The 24497-nt window shown below is 39.2% G+C and overlaps 1 protein-coding gene and 1 long non-coding RNA gene across 2 annotated transcripts; one reads left to right on the forward strand and one right to left on the reverse strand.

Moving 5' to 3' along the window:
- Positions 1 to 6412: 6412 nt before the first annotated feature.
- Positions 6413 to 10889, reverse strand: TUBA1A (tubulin alpha 1a). The gene is made up of 4 exons (XM_036865719.1): positions 10538 to 10889; positions 8253 to 8475; positions 7962 to 8110; positions 6413 to 7603 (listed from the first exon to the last, which is right to left on the reverse strand). Exons 1-4 carry the CDS (start codon positions 10538 to 10540, stop codon positions 6623 to 6625), a joined length of 1356 nt encoding a protein of 451 aa, XP_036721614.1. The 5' UTR covers positions 10541 to 10889; the 3' UTR covers positions 6413 to 6622.
- On the forward strand, positions 10699 to 22235 carry LOC118901916. The gene is made up of 3 exons (XR_005021492.1): positions 10699 to 10787; positions 21592 to 21686; positions 22117 to 22235. It is a non-coding gene; the product is annotated as an uncharacterized LOC118901916 (long non-coding RNA).
- The last annotated feature ends 2262 nt before the right edge of the window (positions 22236 to 24497 follow it).

Raw genomic sequence — 24497 nt, forward strand, 5'->3', positions numbered from 1 at the left:
TTAGTATGATAATCTCTAGGTCCATCCATGTTGCTGCAAATGGCACTATTTCATTCTTTTTTTATGGCTGAGTAGTATTCCACTGTGTATATATACACCGTATCTTCTTTATCCATTCATCTGTCGATGGACAGTTAGCTTGCTTCCATGCCTTGGCTATTGTAAATAGTGCGGCTATGAACATTGCAGTGCGTATGTCTTTTCGAATTAGAGTTTTCTCCAAATATATGCTCAGGAGTGGGATTGCTGTATTGTATGGCACCTCTATTTTCAGTTTTTTAAGGACCCTCCATACTGTTTTCCATAGTGACTGTACCAATTTACATTCCCACCAACAGTGTAGGAGGGTTCCCTTTTCTCCACGTCCTCTCCAGCATTTGTTATTTGTAACCTTTTTAACGATGGCCATTCTGACTGGTGTGAGGTGGTACCTCATTGTAGTTTTGACTTGCATTTCTCTAATAATTAGTGATGTTGAGCATCTTTTCATGTGCCTATTGACCGTCTGTATGTCTTCTTTGGAGAAATGTCTATTTAGGTCTTCTGCCCATTTTTTGATTGGATTGTTTTTGATTTTTGTTATTGAGCTGTATGAACTATTTGTATATTTTGTTCTGAAACTTTTTATCTCTATAGGAATAGAAAAGATTTATACCTTTGGAAGTAAGAACATTGAGAATGGGCTATCCTGTATATTTCATGCTATAGGCAACATTCTTTTTTTTTTTTTTTTGCTTGTGGGATCTTTGTTCTCTGACTAGGGATCGAACCCGTGCCCTTGGCAGTGAAAGTGCAGAGTCCTAACCACTGGACAGCCAGGGAATTCCCGCAACATTTTTTTTTTTTTTTTTTGGCTGCGTTGGGTCTTTGTTGCTGCACATGGGCTTTTCTCTAGTTGCGGCGAGCGGGGGCTACTCTTCATAGTGGTGTGCAAGCTTCTCATTGGGTGGCTTCTCTTGTTGCAGAGCACGGGCTCTAGGCGTGCAGGCTTCAGTAGTTGTGGCTCGCGGGCTCTAGAGTGCAGGCTCAGTAGTTGTGGCACACAGGCTTAGTTGCTCCGCGGCATGCGGGATCTTCCCAGACCAGGGATCGAACCCGGGTCCCCTGCAATGGCAGGCGGATTCTTAACCACTGTGCCACCAGGGAAGCCCAACATTCTTTCTTTTTTTTTTTTTTTTTTTTAAATTAATTAATTAATTAATTAATTTCTGGCTGTGTTGGGTCTTCGCTGCTGTGTACAAGCTTTCTTTAGTTGTGGCGAGTGGGGGCCACTCTTCATTGCGGTGCATGGGCCTCTCATTGTCGTGGCTTCTCGTTGTGGAGCACGGGCTCTAGGTACGCAGGCTTCAGTAGTTGTGGCACGTGGGCTCCGTAGTTGTGGCTTGCGGGCTCCAGAGCTCAGGCTCAGCAGTTGTAGCGCACGGGCCCAGTTGCTCCATGGCATGCGGGATCCTCCCAGGCCAGGGCTCGAACCCATGTCCCCTGCATTAGCAGGCAGACTCCCAACCACTGTGCCACCAGGGAAGCCCCCAACATTCTTAACTTACAGAAAAAGTAATAGAATACAAAGGTTAAAGTAAAAGAAACAGATCCAATATGGAGTCAGATTTGTTCTTCTCTATTACAGTGGTTGCCAGAGGCTAGGGGAGAGTGGAGTGGGGAATTATTGTTCAATGGGTATAGAGTTTTAGTTTTTCAAGGTGAAAAGAATTTAGGAGATTGGTCGCACAGCAATGTGAATGCACTTAACACTACTGAACTGTACACTTAAATAATGGTTAAGATAGACAGTAAATTTTATTCTATGTGTATTTTACCACAATTAAAAATAAAGTAAAACAGGGAATTCCCTGGCGGTTCAATCCTGGTTGGGGAACTAAGATCCCATAAGCTGTGTGGCAAAAAATAAAATAAAATTAAATTAAAATTAAAAAAATAAAAAATAAAGTAAAGTAAATGATATATTAAAAAAGTGTTTTAAAGTTATTTAAATTCTAATCCTAAAAATATTTCCTTATAAATTTATAAAATTTATTTTAAATTTATTTGTAGCAGTGTATTTTATGTGAAAGTAGTTTGTAATTGAGAAAATATAAAAGCCAGAAGTTTAAAATCTCATTCTTGAAGGTTTATAAACTGTTTAAAAATGCTGTGTCATCATCAATGTGCTCCTGCTTACGTTCTATTTAGTATCCATATATTTGTTCATTTTTTTCCTCAGTTTTTGTTGTTCTGTGTTTCACTTTTTTCATTTTGGATACTTTTTATTGTTATGTCTTCAATTCATTAATCTTTTCTTATGTGGTCTAATCTACTGTTCATCCCTTTTTTTTTCTGGCCTCACTGTGTGGCATGCGGGATCTTAGTTCCCCAACTCCCTGCCCAGGGATCAAACCTGTGCCCCCTGCAGTGGAAACATGGAGTCTTAACCATTGGACTGCCAGGTAAGTCCCCTGTTCATCCCATTTAGTATTTTTTTTTAAACCTCAGATATATTTTTCATCTCTAGAATTTTGATTTGGATTGTTCCTCATATCTCTACTTTCTTGAACATATATCATATAATTATAATAACTTTTAAGGTTTTTGTTTACTAATAACATTAATGAATTATTTCATTTATTCTAATATGTAATAGTTTCAAAATAACATTATCAGTATTATTAATAACTATATGATTACTGAAAACAGCTTGGTTTTTTGGAGTTCCTTTTCTTCCTTAGGCTAGATACTTACTATGGATATACAACCAAATTACTTTCTTTTTTTTTGGCTGTTCCCCCCCCCCCGCAGCTTGTGGGATTTTAGGTCCCCGACCGGGGATCGAACCTGGGCCCTCGGCAGTGAGAGCACAGAGTCCCAACCACTGAACCGCCAGGGAATTCCCAAATTACTTTGTTTTTAAGTCACGTGAAATAATTTTCCAGTTTGTAATTAAGCCACCAACTTCATACTTGGTTAGATTCACTGGTTTCATTTTGCTTTTAATTATTAGATATTTTTTCCACCTTGATTTAATTCTTTTGTATAATACATAATACAGTCACATGTTTCTACAGTCAAATGATACAACAAATACATTCAAAGAAGTCTGGTTAGACCATATTCCCTTCCCCTGCAGGTAATTTTTTAAAAAATTTTTGGTTTATGCTTCCATTGTTTATTTAATTGTAGTAAGATATGCAAACATAAAATTTACCATTTTAACCTTTTTAAAAAACTGAAGTATAGTTGATTTACAATATTATACACGTTTCAGGTGTACAACATAGTGATTCAATATTTTTATAGATTATACTTCATTTAAAGTTATTACAAAATATTGTAAATTAACTATACTTAAAAAATAAAAATTAAAAAGTTATTACAAAATAATGGCTATATTTCCCTGTGCTGTACAATATGTCCCTGTTGCTTCCATTTTAACCCATTTTTTATTATTATTATCATCATTTTATTTATTTATTTAACATCTTTATTGGAGTATAATTGCTTTACATTGTTGTGTTAGTTTCTGCTGTATAACAAATTGAATCAGCTATACATATACCTATATCCCCATATCCCCTCCCTCTTGCGTTTCCCTCCCACCCTCCCTATCCCTCCCCCCTAGGTGGTCACAGAGCACCGAGCTGATCTCCCTGTGCTATGCGGCTGCTTCCCACTAGCTATCTATTTTACATTTGGTAGTGTATATATGTCCATGACACTCTCTCACTTCATCCCAGCTAATCCTTCCCCCTCCCCGTGTCCTCAAGTCCATTCTCTACCTGTGCGTCTTTATTCCTGTCCTGCCCCTAGGTTCAATTCAGTAGCATTAAGTACATTCACATCATTGTGCAACCATCACCACTATTCATCATTCCAAACAGATGAAACACTGTATCCAGTAAACAATAACTTCCCATTATATGCTTCCCCCCAGCCCCTGGGAACTCCTATTCTATTTTCTGTCTCTATGAATTTGACTATTCTAGTTACCTCATAAGTGGAATGAGACACTATTTGTCCTTTTGTGTCTGGCTTATGAATGATGTCCTCAAAGTTCATCCATGTTATAGCATGTGTCAAAATTTCCTTCTTTAAGGCTGAATAATATTCCATTGTATGTATATTACATTTTGTTTATTCATTCATTAATTGATGGACATTAGGGTTGCTTCCACCTTTTGGCTATTGTGAATAATGCTGCTATGAGCATGGGTGTACAAATATCTGAGTCCCTACTTTCAATTCTTTTGGGTATTTACCCAGAAATGGAATTTCTGGATCATATGGTCATTCTATTTAATGTTTTTAGTAATTTTTACATTCTTTTTTTAACTAAACAAAAGCCATTATGATCTCATGGATTTTAACAAATTTTGTATGGTTCAATACATTGCAGTCAGTATTGTTTTCAATACTTACGTTGTACCGTCAGTGAGAGCCCCTTCAACCTGACTCCTGTGTCCCTTTGATTTGACTTTAGTCTTTTATATCTTCCTTGCTTTCTGGAATGAGAAAATACTTGGGCTGAACTTGTATATTTCCTGCTCCAGGCTTGGAATTAGTCATTTCTCTAAAATGTCCTGCTTCCTTTCAGTGAGAAATGATATTTAGCGACCACCATCTGAGTGCTGGGGATACTACTGTTACATTGGTTCTAGGCATTTTCAGTGGGCAAAGCTATAAAATGTTTTTTTTTTCTTTCATAATAGAGAATGTATAACAAATTCATACTGATATTTACAATTGAGATTAGGATCATAGGGCTTTTATTTAACTTCTATGATTTTTATATTTGTATCTCTTTTATCCTACATTTTATTCATTCAACCAATAACCATTGTACATCTACCATATCCCTTATATTTTGCTGTGTGCTGGGAATGTACATTAAAAACTGACATTTGATCTAGTTGCCAAATTTTTGGGGGGTCCCTGCCGTGCAGCATGTGGGATCTTGGTTCCCCAACCAGGGATTGAACCCATGCCCTCTGCAGTGGAAGCGTGGAGTCTTAACCACTGGACCACCAGGGAAGTCCCTCCACATTGTTTTTTATCTGAATGAGCAAGACCTTTTACTCTTGTGCATCAGATCTGTTTGCATTAGCTTTAATTAAAACTGAGCAATTCTGAATTGGCTTTCAAATTAGTTGATCTTTTTTTTAAAAAAAAAATTTATTTATTTGGTTGCACCTGGTCTTAGTTGCGGCAGGTGGGCTCCTTAGTTGTGGTTCACCAGCTCCTTAGTTGTGGCATGTGAACTCTTAGTTGCAGCATGCATGGGGGAATCTAGTTCCCTGACCAGGGATCGAACCCAGGTTCCTGCATTGGGAGCGTGGAGTCTCATCCACTGCACCACCAGGCAAGTTCCTCAAATTAGCTGATCTTGGCTTATTTCTTCTTCTTCATTATCTCCATTAACTTACATTAAACTCAGATTCCAGTACTACAATTCTATTACACCCCTTAGTTGGCAGTGCCAAGGAAAAAACAGATTAAATAGGTGGTTAATACCAAAAAAATCTTTTCATCATCACTGGGTATTATCCCAGAACAAGATAATGTGATGGCACAAAACAACTTGCTGTCCTTGGGTTCTTAGCCTTTTGGTCATTTGGACTGGCAGCTGAACTCTATCGCTGACAAAACCCCTTGGTCCAAAACTGTTTCATTCACTGTGTTGGTTGTTGATGCCTACTATTACACTGTTAGAGTTTTGTTTTTTGAAGTTATTGGCCCGTATTAAAATAAGAATATCCTTGGAGAGTTAAAGTTCAGACATATAACTAACACATTAGAGTGAATAAGTGTATCAGGCTTTTCCAGTGTGATATTCAGCTGAAAATAAGTTTGGAGAGAAGAAAGTAAAGAACTAGGTCTAGCATAGTAGGAAATTGCTTGGAGAGAACAGACTACTTTTGAGAACCCAGGGCAGAGGAAGCATGATGGCACTAGACACTTGCCAAGGAGATGAGGGGCATGAAAATAAGCTTATAAGACCTGATGATGCATTTGGAATATTCACCATTTTATCTGTTAGTTGTATGAGACTCAGCAGTCAACCAGATTTTGGTTGTGTATTAGCAAATATCAATTCTCAAAGTACTAGCAATTTAAGTAACTATTATAATGGAGTCAAAACTTAACAGTAGCATGGATGTTATCTAATGGTAATCTTTACCGCCTTTTTTTTTTAATCGATTTTTAAAATTGAAGTACGGTTGATTTACATCTAATAGTAATCTTTAGATATGCATGTTATATTTTATACATAAGTTTTATAATATACTAAGACAATTTAAAATTAAAAAATAAATCATTGCATAGAATATGTATAAACCACAGTCAATAGTTATTCTTTCTTCTCAATCTACTGAATAGACGAAAATTTTCAGACACCCAAATAGAAAGCACAAGACTGAGCTCATTTAAGACAGGGAATACTTTATTCAAACCCACCAGAGAAATGGATAGCTTGGAACTATAACAAAGCATCGTGTTTTAAAGCATAGGTCAGTAATTGTACATGAGTATACACTGCTACATACAAATTAACTGATCAGACCACAACTTTTCAATGTTTAAAACAGAATAAGTTTCCCTGTAAAAGCAGCACCTTTGTGACATTTTAACTTTAGTATTCCTCTCCTTCTTCCTCTCCCTCTCCTTCAACAGAATCCACACCAACCTCCTCATAATCCTTCTCAAGGGCAGCCATGTCCTCACGGGCCTCAGAAAACTCTCCTTCCTCCATGCCCTCACCCACGTACCAGTGAACAAAGGCACGCTTGGCATACATCAGGTCAAACTTGTGGTCCAGGCGAGCCCAGGCCTCAGCGATGGCTGTGGTGTTGCTCAGCATGCACACAGCTCGCTGTACTTTGGCCAGGTCTCCACCAGGTACCACAGTGGGAGGCTGGTAATTAATGCCAACTTTGAAGCCAGTGGGGCACCAGTCCACAAACTGGATGGTACGCTTGGTCTTGATGGTGGCAATGGCAGCATTGACATCTTTGGGAACCACGTCACCACGGTACAACAGGCAGCAAGCCATGTATTTACCATGGCGAGGGTCGCATTTCACCATCTGGTTGGCTGGCTCAAAGCAAGCATTGGTGATCTCTGCTACAGAAAGCTGTTCATGGTAGGCTTTCTCAGCAGAGATGACAGGGGCATATGTGGCCAGAGGGAAGTGGATGCGGGGATAGGGCACCAGATTGGTCTGGAATTCTGTCAGATCAACATTCAGGGCTCCATCAAATCGCAGGGAAGCAGTGATGGAGGACACAATTTGACCTATCAACCTATTCAGGTTAGTATATGTTGGGCGCTCAATATCAAGGTTTCTACGACAGATGTCATAGATGGCCTCATTGTCTACCATGAAGGCACAATCAGAGTGCTCCAGGGTGGTGTGGGTGGTGAGGATGGAGTTGTAGGGCTCAACTACAGCTGTGGAAACCTGAGGGGCTGGGTAAATGGAGAACTCCAGCTTGGACTTCTTGCCATAATCGACAGAGAGACGTTCCATCAGCAGGGAGGTGAACCCGGAACCAGTTCCCCCGCCAAAGCTGTGGAAAACCAAGAAGCCCTGAAGACCTGTGCACTGGTCAGCCTGTTAGAAAAGAGGAATAGAAAAAACATAGTTATTGCTCTTTGTGATACCATCATAGTAATCATAGTAAATATTTTCACTTTTCATATTAATTCCAAAGATTTAGATCATATTTTGACAAGAAACAGTTTTTTTAAAAATGTAGACCTTCCTTACTCAGCATTTCTTTATCAAAAATATCTTTATTAATATTTATAAAATGACATCAAATAGTTCATATTTTAATTGAACTTTAAAAAAAACTTTAAAGGAATAATTAACCTCACTATTACATTTCAATTCTGTGTGAAAAAAAGAGCATATTCCAAATATCTCCCTTAGGTTCATTAATTTACTTTATTCTTCAGAATAAACATACCAGTTTCCGAATTCGGTCCAAGACGAGGTCAATGATCTCCTTGCCAATGGTGTAGTGACCTCGGGCATAGTTATTGGCAGCATCTTCCTTGCCTGTGATGAGCTGCTCAGGGTGGAAGAGCTGGCGGTAGGTGCCAGTGCGAACTTCATCTGGAAAAGGAAAACGAAGCAGCCACCCATCACTAACAACCTGCACAAGTCTGCTCGACCCCAGGGCATCAGTGGAGCCCCCAGGACACACCTCCTGTCCCGGACCCCCGGGATCTCATTGGGGTTACTGAGGTCAACTCACCAATGACCGTGGGTTCCAGGTCTACAAACACTGCCCTGGGCACATGCTTGCCAGCGCCTGTCTCACTGAAGAAGGTGTTGAAGGAGTCATCTCCTCCCCCAATAGTCTTGTCACTTGGCATCTGGCCATCAGGCTGGATGCCGTGTTCCAGGCAGTAGAGCTCCCAGCAGGCATTGCCGATCTGGACACCAGCCTGGCCAACGTGGATGGAGATGCACTCACGCTGTGGGAAGGAGCAGAGAAAAACTGTAAAATTAGTTATATTAGCATTTTCAGTTTTCAGTAAATTTCTAAAACTAAGTAATGTAGAAGTATTCTTCAAATTTATTTGAGGTCATATCCATAACACAATAGAAACAGTTAAGGAAAACCACCTGCTGTGAATGCTGCAGATGCGTGTGGTCCGAATAATAATGTTGCACTGTTTAGCACATGGTGCAAGCCCATTGTTCCAAAAGCCATGATTGAATAGAAGATTTCTCATATTTAAAAAATATTCAAAGCACAGAATTTGTAAAATGAAGTAAATTCAATCAGTAATTAACTGTAATCAATATTACTGCCTCCTTTCCCTTTAAATAAAGATGAGCATTTGTGCTAAATAGGACTTGGTATTCCAACATGGACATCTGTACTGCAGCTGAGGCTGGAAGCCACACCCTTTTGCAGTCTTTCTGCAGAATCCATCAGTACTAGCGGGTTATAAGCTAAACAAGGAATGCCTCCTGCATTGCTGCATTGCTGCATTTGCTGTGCCTGGTGCCAGCCTGTACTGTCTGCTACATTATTTAACAGAACAAGCTCGATTTCCAGCAACTGCCTGCATGATCTCATTGTGCTATTCTGCCAGTTTTCCTCCTCTGACCCAGCCTGGGACCATATGCCTACATTGAAATGAATTAATGAAGATGCACTAGAACAAAAGACAGCTGCACAAGAGTATGTCTTCTTTGTCTGCAGCATTTTCATTACTTAAAAAAAAAAAAAAGTTTTCCCAGAATCTTCTCCACTGCAAAAAACTGAAAAATTATTAGTTTCTTTAAAACAACGGTTCCTAAATTACAAATAAATAGCACATGAGAAGCTACCAAACAAGGAATAAAAGCCCAGTGAAGGGATAATGAAATATTATTTAAAACAAAAAATAGTATTTTCATTCTGAGATTCTGTAACCATCACAGAATACAGAATATTCGTACTCATTACCTTCAACAGAGAGTGTCTTCTCTATGGCTTCTATGGCTACAGCTTCCTTTGTCTATCCGTTGTCTATTCACTGACAAATGGGGGCGGGGGGGGGGTGGGGGGAGGGAAGGGCGTTTCCCTGGGTCCTCCGCAATACAGCACCCTGGCTCACAAAATCGACTTTCTCTCTCGCTGAACGTGCGGCGAAGACGGACACACACGAGTCAGTCAGGGCTGGGCGGCCCCAGACCAGACATTAAAGGGCTTGTCAAGTGAATTGTGATTTTGCTCCAGAAAAAAAAATTTCATATAAGTTTTAACAGTGAATGAAAAACCTTTTAACGCCTACGGTTCTGCAAAGATGAAAGGCTTATTAAACGTCTTCTCCTCACAGAGGAGGCTTAGTGAGGGCGAACCCCGCCCTGTGGTTCCAAGGCCAGAGAAGCAAAAAACAAACAACTCCGCCCCTGCGCCGCCGTGACGCCGGCCGCCACGGGTTCCAACAGAAACTAACCATCTTCCCCGTTAATACATGGGTATCTTTCTAAAACGCCAACGAACTGGCGAGGGATCTTTTTATATTAACCCGAAACTCCGCTTTGTTCCTTTCCTTCCCTCCACCTCTTCTTCCCAGCAACACCCCCCGACCCCCGACTTTTTGGTCGACTCCGCCTCTCCCTGTCCCTGGGGAACAACGCGAGGAAGGGCTCTTCGAGTCACACGAATACCGTGCGCACACACAGGGGCCGAGCAGGCGCCGCCAATATCGCCTTCCCTGCCCCAGACCCTTTCATCACCGACAGATGAGCTGCTTGCTGCCACGAAGGGCTCGGATAACAAAAACTCGCTCCGCGCCGCCTTTGTTCTCCCCTCACTGTTCCGCTGCGCCCTGGACGCGGTTCTGGCTGGGCTCTTGCACCCCGCACTGCGGCGGCGGCCGGGCTCAAGGATTTGGGGCAAATCTCCACCTCGCAAATAAAGCGTAAAGCTCCACTGATCCAAACGAGTTGTAAAGGAAGACGGGCTTAAGATTTTCCAAGTAGACCCTGGGAGGCTGACCCCACCCAACGGTCACAAAGAGCCGGAGAAAACATTCTTACCATAGTTGCTGTTTTGTGGCTGCCGAGCAGATGGCGGAGAGGAGGAGGAGAGGTTGTTGCTTCTTACAGCGCGACTCTTAGGCGGTCGATGTAAGAGAACCTGCGGCACATGGGCGGATGCGGCTCCCTATATACAACTCGGTCACCATGGGGATGGGCTGGGGCCTTTTCCTGTTGGTCCAGACCCCTCAATCTGCCCAGAGAAGCCACGACAGAAGAGTGGTGATTGGTGCAAGCGACATGGGATGAGGTAATCTCTCACCCACCCCTTTTTCCCTAGCATCCATAGACTGTTTGCATCCCTCAGACAAAGAGACCGTGCAAAAACAGTCAGCCGAACATCCATTATGGGGTGGGGTTGGGAAGGGGTGAGGGGAGGGAAGAAAGAGAACTGGAGTTGGGTGATTTTATATTGTTTAAACCTCAAACTACAGTTAAAATTACCAATGTAAGAGTTTTTTTCCCCAACATGTAATCGCAGAATTTGCGATGAGATATTTAATGGAAAATTATTCCCAGCCTCTCCCTCAAAGTATACTAAACTGCATTCGGTGAGGATTCAACATCTCTAATTGCTTTAAAAATAAAGTAGAAGAGAAGATGGGAATGTTGCTTAAAATGGCTTGGGTAAATGTAATTTTTTTTTAATTAAATAAGATTCAATAATAGGACCATCCAAAATGGTTTCTCAGGTTCAAGTAATTTATTTTCAGACCTTTTGCAACCCTCTCCCTAATAGTTAAACAAAAACAGAAGATGGAAAGAATAATCATACTAAATATGGAAGCACACAAGTAGTTCTAACATGAAGATAATTAAGATCTAATGAACATACCATACTTAGTCTGCTAGAAATATTCCTTTACCAGAAGTCTATGTAATATATTTTATGTAACGTATTGTTCCTTAAAATGAATCATCTTTCCTAATAAAGAACTGAGAAAATACAAAGAGGAAGAACTGAGTTCAGAAGCTAGTACTACCTGTGCATGCAGTTATATTCTGCATTGTTCTCTCTTCCGGAAAGAGAAAGTTAAAAAGGAGGAAAGCTGTATAGTGTAAAAAAGAAAACCGTTTTGTAATATTGTCTCCTTCCACAGATGACCGTGTAGATGTCAGCTCAATAACTGCATTTCTTTTTTATGTAGCTCTTATGTGAATTCAGTAAATTCTCCTCCTCTAAGATTGGGCTTTTAACTGTGGGAATTGTAGCCAGCCTCATACTGTTGCTATTCAACTAGAGACTCTGGTGGTTGCTCAATTGCCTCTTGGGACAAAAGGCTTTGCTTTCAGCCCTAGGAAATGGATTGCAGTAACATTCTTTTGCTATTTAGAAAGGTTCCATTACCAACAAAGATGTGGTATGCAGAATATGACTCTGACTGGGTACCATTTGACGTTGCTAATGAAATTTCATAGGTAAAGAAGTTGGTTATTGCCACCGAAGTTGAAAATTTGTACTTTGGTGGATAATTTTTCCTTTTGGTTTTTAGCAACAGATTTTCAGCATCTACAGCACCATTTATAGTGCTCTGCAGAGCCCATTCATTCCTGCTGGGCTGGCAGGCAGTGCTTGGGCGTGGGAGGGAGGGACTTGAGACAGCTGCTGCAGGTTGTGGTGTGACAGTGGCGACCATGGATTTTTCTAGCCTGCCAGCCACAGCTCTGCTTTACTTGTTCAAATTTGCTGCAGTAGTCATCCCTACAAAAAAATGAGACCCGACACACAAATAATTTTATCTATTTCTTGCATATTTTACAGGAAAAATAATCTTCATTATCCTGTGTCTATCCCTTTAGCAAATAAAAGTATATTTCAGTAAAGAGACAGAAGGGTTAAGGATGACTTGAATACTTTTTACTGAACCAGGAAATACACTTAACAAAAGTAAGAATTAAATGGCATAGGGAAATATAAGGATTAATAAGTAGCTCATTGAAAATACTTCTTTCAAAAGTTTAATAAAGGGGCTTCCCTTGTGGCGCAGTGGTTGAGAATCTGCCTGCCAATGCAGGGGACACGGGTTCGAGCCCTGGTCTGGGAAGATCCCACATGCCGCGGAGCAACTAGGCCCGTGAGCCACAATTGCTGAGCCTGCGCGTCTGGAGCCTGTGCTCCGCAACAAGAGAGGCCGCGATAGTGAGAGGCCCGCGCACCGCGATGAAGAGTGGCCCCCACTTGCCGCAACTAGAGAAAGCCCTCGCACAGAAACGAAGACCCAACACAGCCATAAAGAAATAAATTAAAAAAAAAAAAAAAGTTAAATAAAGAAATAAATTACACACAACTGGACCATGGTAAAGTGTACAAATCTCCTTTTCTGGAATGAGAGGCACAGTCTTGAATTTTATTTTCTTTACAATTCGAAAGCAGTATGTCATTTCCCCAATAGTCTCAGTTCTTTATTGCAATTTACAGAGGATTAAATAAAAGAGAGGAGGGTTCATGCAATTGATTCTTTGTAATTCTATCTCAGAAGCATTCATGAAAATTAGGATTTTTTTCCCTCCTCTTGGACATAAGTAACAATAAGATCTAGGTCAGAAATAGACTATGTGAGCACTGTTAATCTTAAATATATAAGTGGGAGAGGAGGGAAAATAATAATCTATTCTTTTTGTTCCTGATTATCTGACTTAATAGCATACAAGCTATGGGAAGCAAAAAAAAATTTTTTTTTACTAGATCATTTTTTTTAAAATTTTATTCATTTTTGGCTGCGTTGGGTCTTCGTTGCTGTGTGCGGGCTTTCTCTAGTTGCAGCGAGCAGGGGTTACTTTTCGTTGAGGTACAAAGGCTTCTCATTGCAGTGGCTTCTCTTGTTGCGGAGCACGGGCTATAGGCAGGTAGTTGTGGCTCGCGGGCTCTAGAGTGCAGGCTCAGTAGTTGTGTCGCACGGGCTTAGTTGCTCTGCAGCCTGTGGGATCTTCCTGGACCAGGGATCGAACCTGTGTCCCCTGTATTGGCAGGCGGATTCTTAACCACTGCACCACCAGGGAAGTCCTACTAGATCATTTTTTTATATTTACTGCCAAATTCTTTAACTTACATCAGTATACATGTATAAATATTCTACTAATGTATTCTTTCTTGTCCACAGTAAAATTAGGATAAAACATTTTTTCTTTCATAGTATTTGTGGAATTTAAATTATTTATTTGGGTGTCTACATCTCCTCTCCATTAAAATGTGAATCCTAGTCACAGATTGCCTAGCATATTGTAGACATCATATACATGTTTGTTGAATTAAATGAATGATTTCTGTCTGTGCATATTTTCATAACTATTATCATGGTTAATAATTTAAAGGTATTTAATAAAGTATCTTACCTTGCTTATTCAATAAGCATTTACTTGCTGTCTGCAATAAGCCCTGGACCATCCAGTGTAGCATGGAGAATTCAGAGGTAGTAACGTGGTCTCTTTTCTCTAGAATCTTCTGGTCCAATCGAAGAAATAAAAGAAGTACAAGTACATAGTTTTGAGAATGGCATGTGTTTCTGTGTGTGTATGGGGAGGAGCCTTGTAGAATCCATTGCATGACCCCATGTATCATAACTTATGTAGGAAACAAGGGAGTTGTCTAACAATTTTTCTACTTCTTCACCTCCTATTTATCCCTAAATACATTTCAGTCTGGATTCTGCTCCTACCACTTCTTGAAACCAAGTGCCCTCTCCATTTGTTGCTAAATCCATTGGACACCTTTTGGTTCTTGTTGACCTGTGATAAGCTTTGTCACAGTTGACTGTTATCTCTTTCTTGAGACGTTTTGTGCGCTTGGCTTCAAAAATTCTCTATTTTCTGTGTTTCACTCCTACTTTTTTTGTTTCTTCTCAGCTTCTGCTGGTTCTTCCTCTTCTCCTAATCTTTAAATGTTGGAGTTCCTCAAGGTTCGGTCCTAGACTTTTTCCTAATTTTATTCTATGGATCTTACCCTAGTGTCTAGTAAGTGTGTTCATTCCCAACACTGCAGATCCTTTCTGTATGCCAATGGCTCCTTGACATCTTCTTTTTTTTTTTTAATTTTTTAAAACATCTTTATTGGAGTGTAATTGCTTTACAATGTTGTGTTAGTTTCTGCTGTATAACAAAGTGAATCAGCTATATGTATACATGTATCCCCATATCCCCTCCCTCTTGCGTCTCCCTTCCACCCTCCCTATCCCACCCCTCTAGGTGGTCACAAAGCACCGAGCTGATCTCCCTGTGCTATGCAGCTGCTTCCCACTAGCTATCTATTTTACATTTGGTAGTGTATATATGTCAGTGCTACTCTCTCACTTCGTCCCAGCTTACCCTTCCCCCTCCTGTGTCCTCAAGTCCATTCTCTACATCTGTGTCTTTATTCCTGTCTTGCTTGACATCTTTTAGATCCAGATCTTATAGTAAACTTCCAATCTCTGGCTGGGTTTCTCACATGTATCCCAAATTGAACTAGTTATCGTCTCACAAGTATGCACCTCCTACAAGTTTCTCTTGCTCAGTAAATAGAGCAGCACACATCTGTTTTCTCAAATCAGAAACAAGAATTACTCTTGACATCTCCATCTCCTTTTCTGAACACCATAGAATTAATTATTAAGTACTGTCAAGTCTACCTCCTAAATATCTCTCAAATATTATTCTTTTCTCTTCATCTCTATTGCCTCCACTCTAATAAGTACATCATCCCTTGCCCAGAAAACCTCAGTGCCCTTCTAGATTTCCTCTACATTCACTCACTCTTACCCCTGTCCAGTTCAGTCTCCATACAACAGCTGGAGTGATCTTATTGTAATACATATCACTGATCATGTCGTAATACAGTTATAATATGTTAATTTTAACAGTATAAACTCATGAGTTCATAAAGTTATCCCCACAAAGCAAAAGAAAATTTAAAAAAAGATAAAAGTGAATTAAAAATAATCATCTGATACCATTGCACCATTGGAAATAACTAGGGCACCAACTGCATATTCTATACACTGGCAATCATACAGTCAAATAAAGAATTGAGCATTTGTCCTGCATTTATTGTACAAATTGTATTTCAAGGTGACCAAATGGCCCTAGTTAACCAGAGAATATCGTTCTTTACAGAGTAATGCCAGCTTGTAAATGTGGAAGTAATAATTGAGTTAGAAAAATCACCCTTTATATCCTCTAATGAAATAATTTATTAAGGCAAAGATTATCAGTGGATGAAAACTCAGATAAAATATTGATGGGGAATGTTTTAATGGAAGGATAGGCTGTTGCCGTCTGAACTCACTAGTCAATCATAGCATCACTAAAAGTGGGACAATCACACCCTGTGAACCTAAGATGTGATTCAGTAAGAAGTACACAGCATCACCTATGAAGTGATCTAGCAGAAACAGTTGTGCTGAATCTAATTAAGCCTTTAGAGCCAACTTCCGTTTAGTCTGACAACTTCAACTTCCGTGAAGTCAGATGACATCACGAGGAGGAAAACAGACAACTGCAGAGTGTAGGACATTCTACAGCACAAATTATCTTGTTTCTGCAACAAGTCAATGGTGGGATGGGTGGAAAAGGTGGGAAAGGGGGACAGCTCTAGGTTAGAAGAGATTTTGGAGACTAACTACTAAATATAACAGCAGATGTTGTTTGGATCCTGATTCAAACAAACCAATGTAAAACATTTTGAAGATAACCAGGGAAATTTGAATATGGACTAGTTATTAGATAATACCAATAAATTATTATTATTTTTATTAAGTGTGATAATGGCAGTGTGGTTATGTAAGAAATTTTCCATAATTTTTAGAGTTGCATGCAGAAGTGGTAGGTTAAATGAAATAAGGTCTAAGATTTGCTTTAAAGTACTTCAGCAAAGAAAAAGGGAAACGATGATAGATAAAAGATTGTGGCAAAAATCTTGATAGTTGTTGAGTTTTAATAATGAGTATATGGAGTTCATTATACTTTTTTCTCTATTTCTGAGTATGTTTGAAAATTTCTTAATAAAATTTTAAAAGATATAAAAAGAAGAAATTGTGAATGCTGAAGACAAATTTTATCTACTTCGCAATTTATTCTGTACTGCCTTAAGTGGAAAGTTATAGAAATTTAAGAGGGAGGAAAAAGTCTTTATATTATGATCTATGGTTTATCGTGAAAACCTTTATTGGGAATGGTGGCTTTTAACTGAATGGGTTGGGAGTAGAGTGAGTACTTTATTATTTTATTTTATTTTAAAACTTTATTTATTTTATTTATTTATTTTTGACTGCCTTGGGTCTTCGTTGCTGTGCACAGGCTTTCTCTAGTTGTGGTGAGTGGGGGCTACTCTTCGTTGCGGTGTGTGGGCTTCTCATTGCAGTGGCTTCTCTTGCTGTGGAGCACGAGCTCTAGGTGTGCGGGCTTCAGTAGTTGTGGCACGCAGGCTCAGTAGTTGTGGCTCATGGGCTCTAGAGTGCCGGCTCAGTAGTTGTGGCGCATGGGCTTAGTTGTTCCACGGCATGTGGGATCTTCCCGGCCCAGGGCTCAAACCCGTGTCCTCTGCGTTGGCAGGTGGATTCTTAACCACTGCACCACTAGGGAAGCCCAGAGTGAGTACTTTAAATAGGGAAAATAATATTAACAAAGACATAGTATGATGATGATATGGTGCCTGTATAAGGGAGGGCAAAGAAATTGACTTGATTAGGGCATGCAAGAGAATTGTGGGTGATGTGTTATATGAGGAGAGTGGAGCGTTTTGAACCCCAGTCTGAAGAAGGAGTTTGGGCTGAGTTCACACACATAGACTGTGTGAAGCCTTTATATTCTTATAGAAAAGAGTGGAGGGAAAGGAACAGCATTTTTGTAAAATTAATCTGACAGGTAAGTGGAGCAGGGAAAGAGACTGGGGATAAGTGGATCAATAAGGAGGTTATGGTAATAATCTAAGCAGAAAGTGTCAAACCATTGTAATTACAGTAGGAATGGGTAGAAGGTAATAATAGAAGAGACCATCCAAAGGAAGAATCCCACTGGTGATTGGTTAGACATGAGGTAAAAAGGAAAGAGTCAAAATTAACCCTTAAAGTTTTGAGCCTGGAGAACTAAGAGAATGAAATGGTAGTGCTGCTTTTTACAGAAATAGGGAAGTTGAGAAGGGATACATGTCTAAGCAGGAAATGCGTTTGTGTGTGTGTTTTGGGGAGGGTGTTAAGCGCAGGACCCATCAGTCAATGTGATCTTACAAGTTCAATGTTATACTGTTTGAGGTGATAGGTGGATTGAGTGGAGAAGTCGTAGAGGCCACTGGGAATCTGAGATTGGCACTGCTCAGAGAGAGGTCAGCATCAGAGGTGTGACAATGTATATTTGGAACCTAATGACAACAGCATTATGTGCCAGTGGTGTGGTATAAGAATAGAATTCTCCAAGTGTAACCCAGAATTTCAAGTTATGCTGTTGAATGGGCAACACAGGTACAGTTATGTTCACCAAGTGAAGAGCCTTTCTTTCTTTTTTATTCTTTATTTTGAAAACTTTTTATTGAAGGATAACGTACGTACATAAATTTTCACCAATCATAAATGTACAGTTTTGCAAACTTATGATTACTAGTGTAACCAGTATGCAGATCAAGTAACAGAACTATCTGAGAGGCCTCCCTCTGGTTCCCCTACCCTGTCACTCTCTACTCTCAGTAATCCCCACTGACTTTTAGCACAATGGATTTGTTTTGCCTGTTTTTGAAGTTTGTATAAGTGGAATATACTCTTTTATATGTGGGTTCTTTTATTCAATGTTATGTTTGTGAAATTTACTCATACCATTGAATGCAATTGTAAATTGTTCTCATTTCTATGTAGTACCCCATTGTATGAATATACTATAATTTATGTATCTATTTCCCAATGTTAATGGATATCTGCATTGTTTTTTGCTATTACAAATGGCATTGCTATTAGCATTCTTGTACATGTGTTTGGGTGAATATATTTACAAATTTCTGCTGTTTGCATTTCTGCTGCTAGGAATTTCAATTCCTAGGAGTGGAATTGTAGGGTAATAAGGCATGTATATATTCAGTTTAGTAGAAAAAAATGTTAATTTTTCCAGAGTGGTTGTGGTTATGTACACTCCCACTAGTAGTATGGGAGAGTTCTGGTTATTCCTCATCCTCCTTCACTGTAGCCATTAGGAGAGTTTATAGTATATCTATCACATTGTGACTTAAATTTTTTTTTAATATTTGTTTATTTATTTTTTGGCTGCATTGGGTCTTAGTTGCGGCACACGGGCTCTTCGTCACGGTGCGTGGGCTTCTCTCTAGTTGTGGCGCGTGGGCTTAGTTGCCCCACGGCACGTGGGATCTTAGTTCCCCAACCAGGGATCAAACTGGGGTCCCCTGCATTGCAAGATGTATTCTCAGCCACTGGACCACCAAGGAAGTCCCGTGACTTTAATTTTTAACTAATGAGGTTGACACCTTTTCATTTGTTTATTTATTTTTTTATCTGGATATCCTCTTTGCTGAAATGCCTGTTCAAGTCTTTCTCATGTTTTCTCATGGATTGCCTGTTTTTACCAATCTTAAGCGTTGGTAGGAATACATTATATATTATGAATAAGAGTCCTTTGTTGGATTTACAGATTGAAAAAGAAAATCTTTTCCCACTCTGTACCTTGCCTTTTCACTCTCTTAATGATGTCATTTGATGAGCAGATGTTCTTAATTTTAATGTAGTTCAATTTACCGTTTTTTCTTTATTGTTAGCATTTTTTGAGTTATAATTAAGAAATCTTTGCCTACCCACAAGGTCATTAACATACTCTCCTAAAGGATTTATCGTTCAACCTTTTATATAGTTCCACAATACACATGGAAATTGATATTTTTATGTGTGTATGGTGCAATGTAGGGATTAAGATTTATTTTTTTCTCCATATGGATAACGGTTGACCCAGCACTATTTATGTAGAAGACCATCCTTTTCCCACTAGACTGCAGTGACACCTTTGTCATAAATCAAGGTACCATATATATATGGAAAGCCTCCTTTCTTTCTAGCTCATATGTATTCCAACTTAATCATTTTCTAAATTATTAAAATCTTTTTTTAACCCAAGTGATTAACTCATATGGATGAACAACCCTGTAGGCTTCACATGTTTATTCATTTGTTTTCTTTCTGGAAACGTATTGATTGCCTTCTAAGGTGCATATATTGGGCCAAGCATAGTCTAGGGTATTAATAGGTGCTTGTTTGGCTAAGATTTAACTGGACATAATGCATTCTGATAAGTCCCAAGGAAGAGGCATGGCATGATCCTGTGCAAAGAGATATGTATTACTTATAATCTCCAGGTCTTTGGGGGGTGGTGTGGTGTAGAGGATGCAGGAAGGCTTCCTGGAAGAGGTGATACTTGGGGCTGTCTTGAAAAATGAATAGGAGTAGTAGGTACAAATGCGGAGGAGAGTCCACATGGAAATACGCAGACAACTGGGTGAGTTTCGGAAACTGGAAGTGGTTTGTTACATAAAGTATAAGGGGATTGGGGAGTACTAGTCTGGAGGATTATGCAAAGAATTGATTATGAAAGGACCTTATTCCAAACTCAATGAGAGCCATTAAAGGAAAGAGGAATAATGAACTTTGCATTTCAGCAAGATCCTGACTGCTCTGTGCAGAGAGAATAGATAGAACAAAGTTGGGGATGGAGGAACACGAGGCAGGGAGACTGGTTAGAAGATGGCTGGTTAGTTGATGATAACACTAATTTAAGGAAGTGGTAGTGGCGATGGAAAACAGTGGATATATTTGGGAAATATATGGAAGGTTGAATCTAGAGGAGCTGGTGATATGTAGGAATGAGGAGCAGCAAGGAATGAAGCATGGGGCTACTGCCTCCAGAGCCAGGCAGCCTTGGGCTTAATTCTCCTTTTTGTCATAATTTAGACCAGATTAGAAAGACCATTATGGATTTAAAGAATGAATTGGAAGCGTTTGAGATGGAAGACAAGGAGACTAATTAGGAGGCTATTGCAATCATCCAGGCTTTATGATGAAAGTCATGGGGATAGAGGGAAAGAGAGTGGTTGGAAGGAAAGTGATGGATTTGGTGGATATTTTGGAGTTTGACTTACCCGATTTGGGAATAGACTTAGTAAATTAAAAACAGAAACTTTCCTGGTGGCGCAGTGGTTAGGAATCCGCCTGCCAGTGCAGGGGACACGGGTTTGAGCCCTGGTCCGGGAAGATCCTACATGCTGTGGAGCAGCTAAGTAACTAAGTCTGTGCGCCACAACTACTGAGCCCAAGCGCCTAGAGCCCGTGCTCGGCAACATGAGAAGCCACCGCAATGAGAAGCCCGCGCACCGCAATGAAGAGTAGTCCCCACTCGCCGCAACTAGAGGAAGCCCGCGTGCAGCAACAAAGACCCAGTGCAGTCAAAAAATTAAATAAATAAATAAATAAATAAATAAATAAATAAAAAACAGTAAAGGACTTCAAGAGAAAGCAGTGTCAGAAAAGGACACACAGATGCACTGGCCAAGAAGGAGGAGAAAAAGCAGAAGACATTGATGTTATAGAAACAAAGGAAGGACAGTGTCAGGATAGAGTGCTGAGTAACAACAAATACTGTAGAGGGGTTGTTAATAAGGACAGTAGAGTGTTCGTTGGATTTAGCTACAAGGAAATAAGTATACAGCAAGGGCTTGGCCAAAAGACATAAAACATGTTTTCTGGCCCAGAGGAGTTCAAGGTCCCGAGAATGGAAACTGTGTTGAGTGCTGTGAGAGAGAGGTTAGTGCAGGAGCTTTCACACACAAAGAACTGTGTCACATTTCCCCACTTCATCCCACTATGGTGTACACTGCCTCTGCATCCTTTTGAAATGACCATACCTGTCCACCTCATGCTGCCTTCCTCATGTAGGTTTGATTGTCAATGGATAAATTCAAACAACTAAGTTTCCCTTGAATTCCACAACAAAAACACACCTCAAATTCTAAACTTAAGCAAGGAGATGAATATGATTATGCTGACATGCTGAATTTACATTTATCATCTTTTTTCTTTTTACATTTATCTTTATTTTAGGGTTCAGCACTGATCAAGGTATTGAGTGAATTGGCTCTCACTAAGTATGGCCTTTAAAAACTATCTGCTGCATTCCCCTTGGCAAAATTTCAATGGTAAGGTCTAGGTAAGAATATGACCCTACACCCGAATTCAGAGTTTTATTTAAAGCTTAACATTCACTTTTTCAACCTCTGGGCAACAAATGCACTATTACTAAATAATAGTTTTTTTCTGGATAATGGTGGTTAAGAAAATTATCTGTGGTGATTCTGGTACCTGAGTTTCATCTGTTTTGGGAAGGACGTTTATATGTAGTATAGCAGAGGTAAATATTAATGAATTTCTGTTCCAGAAGTAAGACTTATAAAATAACACATTAAACACCTGTACTCTGTAATATGAAAAATATATCTCTGGTATTGTAGTGCAATGTTTTGAGGTCACTCATTGATGTTCAGTCATTTACTGAACCACTGTTTTTAACAAAATATTTATGTACTGAGACACACATTTTAATTTGTAATTTTGTTCTGGTACATTGAGGAGGTGCTTTACCTAAGTCTACTGATGGAATCTGACATTTGGAAAAAGGGGACAAAACTTGAAGAGGCTCAAAGGCATCCTGAGAAGAGAAGAAAGAGAAAGAAGTGTAAAAGACAGTAGGTAATCTCAGTTTTCCATGAAACACAATTTATAATTTAGTTGCATTTCATTAACCCAAATTACATACACTCACAAGAATGCACATTGAACTGCCTCAGTCCTGCCCCTCTCCCTCAAAGCAGATGGAAATTAGGTGTCAGACTGGGAAGGTTGCCATGGTGTACTGTCTACAGGGATTTAATAGCAATCAAAAAAAGCTCCAGAGTCCCTTCCCCCAACCATCCAAATGTGCGTTTCTCTTTTTTTCTCTCAAGTCCTTGTCTTAATTAATTCCATGTTATAGAGAAATCAGGGTGAGATTGATTTACTAGTGAGAAAAAATTTTTACTGCCTCCAAAATTGTTTATAGATGCATTGATATTGTTAGAAGTAAAATACTGATGAATTATAACTGGTCCATTTTTATGTAGAGCTAACCACACAAAAAGTAAGAATTTATTTTTTAAAAGTCGTATACAACATGCCCCCATCTTTGAGACTTATATTTCTTACTGGTTTTTATCCCCCTGGATGACCTGCAGGCATCTCAAATTCAATATATCTAAGTGAAATTAGTTATTTTTCTCCATTACTCTCCTCAGTATTCTATACTCTCAATTATTCTATTCTCAATATCAGTTCATTGTCACCATCTTTCTAGTCTATCAAGTGAGATTAAAATAATAATAACTTCATATAATATTTACTATGTGCCAGGCGCTATTAGCACTTTATATGTATTATTAACTGATTTAAGTTAATCCCAACTAATCACTAAATTCTGTCAATTATATTTCAAAATTATCTTAATAAATATTTGCAGGATGAACAAATGACTAATCATCTAAAGCTTGACCAATTTTATTAGCCAAAGGGCTTAGCTCAAGGGGAGGATGTGGCAGAATATTTAGGAATTGGTCTTTGAAGCTTCCTCTTTAAGCATTACATGTATAAATCCATGAGCCAAAATAGTAGAAGATAACCCTTTGTAACATATTGGAATCATCCACTACACCAGTGTTTCCTAACTGTGCTGAAGTAACTAGGGTGCTAGTTAAAAATACTGATTCCATTTCCTGCATTGAAGTCTGATGCAGTAGGTCTAATTCAGTAAATAGTATTCTCTTAGAATTAATAATTTACTGCTTGGAACTAAAGAGTTTTAATGCTTTGGACTAGTGTGATTCAGTTACTTCTAAATTCTGATAACCCCTGGATAAGTTGACAGAGAATTGCTCTCCAGACAGTCGTAATCCTGAAAGGCGCAACTCCCAGTGATGTCCAGCTGCAAAAGGTTTTGAGAAACATTTCTCCATCTTCCTTTAGATTTAAAAATCAATTATGCATGTGCAGAAGAGAGGAAAGGCTGCTCAGCCTAAAAGATCATTTCTCTATTCCCCTTAAACATTGATTATGCATGTGTTGAAGAGAAAGGATTAGAAAAGGCTGCGGGTTTTTTTCTTCGTCTATTTATAAGAACAGCATCCTGTTATTTAGTATACAGATTATAAGAGATATAGAGGTTTACTCAAGGTAGCATGCCCTGAAATAAGTCCCTCCTCATGGTAAGATTGTCTCTGGATTTAGCATACTTTACTAAATAAGCCCAGTATTAATATTTTTAAATGATTTCAGTATTTTTAGGTATGTAAGAGAGACTTCACTCTCACCCTTCGTGTTACTAAGCAACATATCATACAGTTGCCAGGAGACAGACTAGCAAGCTAGGGGGTAGTTCAGTTTTCCCTCATCACTTTGCATACCACATGACTGTACCCTAGAGAGGTTTACAGCCTTAGAGAAAAGAGAGAAAAGTTAATGGCCCATAGAAAGGCTGGAAAAAGAGACCAGGATGAGGGAATAGAATAAGGAAAACAGCAAGGTATTTGAGAAGAGTGTGTGAGGTTGGCCGAGGAAGGCTATTATGCAATTTCCTTAAATGAGTCATGAAAAAACCTTAAATTGCCAGTGCTCTATTTCATATTCTGTATGCTTCTATCTTTTCTAAAAGCATATTAGACAGTAAACTTGGAGAAGAGCTTTCCGATAATATTCCTGAATATTTTCAGAAGGGTGGAAATCAGTTGTAACTCTTACAGAAGACTGCCAATTACAAACACATTAAACAAGTCATACATTATTTAAAATTCCAAAGTCAGATATACAACACTATTTCCTTCCATTTCTCCCTCAAAATAGTAAAAAAAAGATAGTACTAAGAGGGAGGTTATAATATAAATGTTCTTGGACAAATTTAGAAACAAGGTGGTTATATAGGCTCC

Source organism: Balaenoptera musculus, chromosome 10 (assembly GCF_009873245.2).
Source record: "Balaenoptera musculus isolate JJ_BM4_2016_0621 chromosome 10, mBalMus1.pri.v3, whole genome shotgun sequence".
Lineage (NCBI taxonomy): Eukaryota > Metazoa > Chordata > Mammalia > Artiodactyla > Balaenopteridae > Balaenoptera > Balaenoptera musculus.

What these genes read in the sequence shown, in the direction of transcription:
- TUBA1A (XM_036865719.1), bottom strand. An exon ending in CCTGGAACCCACGGTCATTG is followed by an intron (nt 8,111 to 8,252) that starts GTGAGTTGACCT and finishes TTCCTTTTCCAG; the next exon opens with ATGAAGTTCGCACTGGCACC. An exon ending in TGGACCGAATTCGGAAACTG is followed by an intron (nt 7,604 to 7,961) that starts GTATGTTTATTC and finishes CTTTTCTAACAG; the next exon opens with GCTGACCAGTGCACAGGTCT.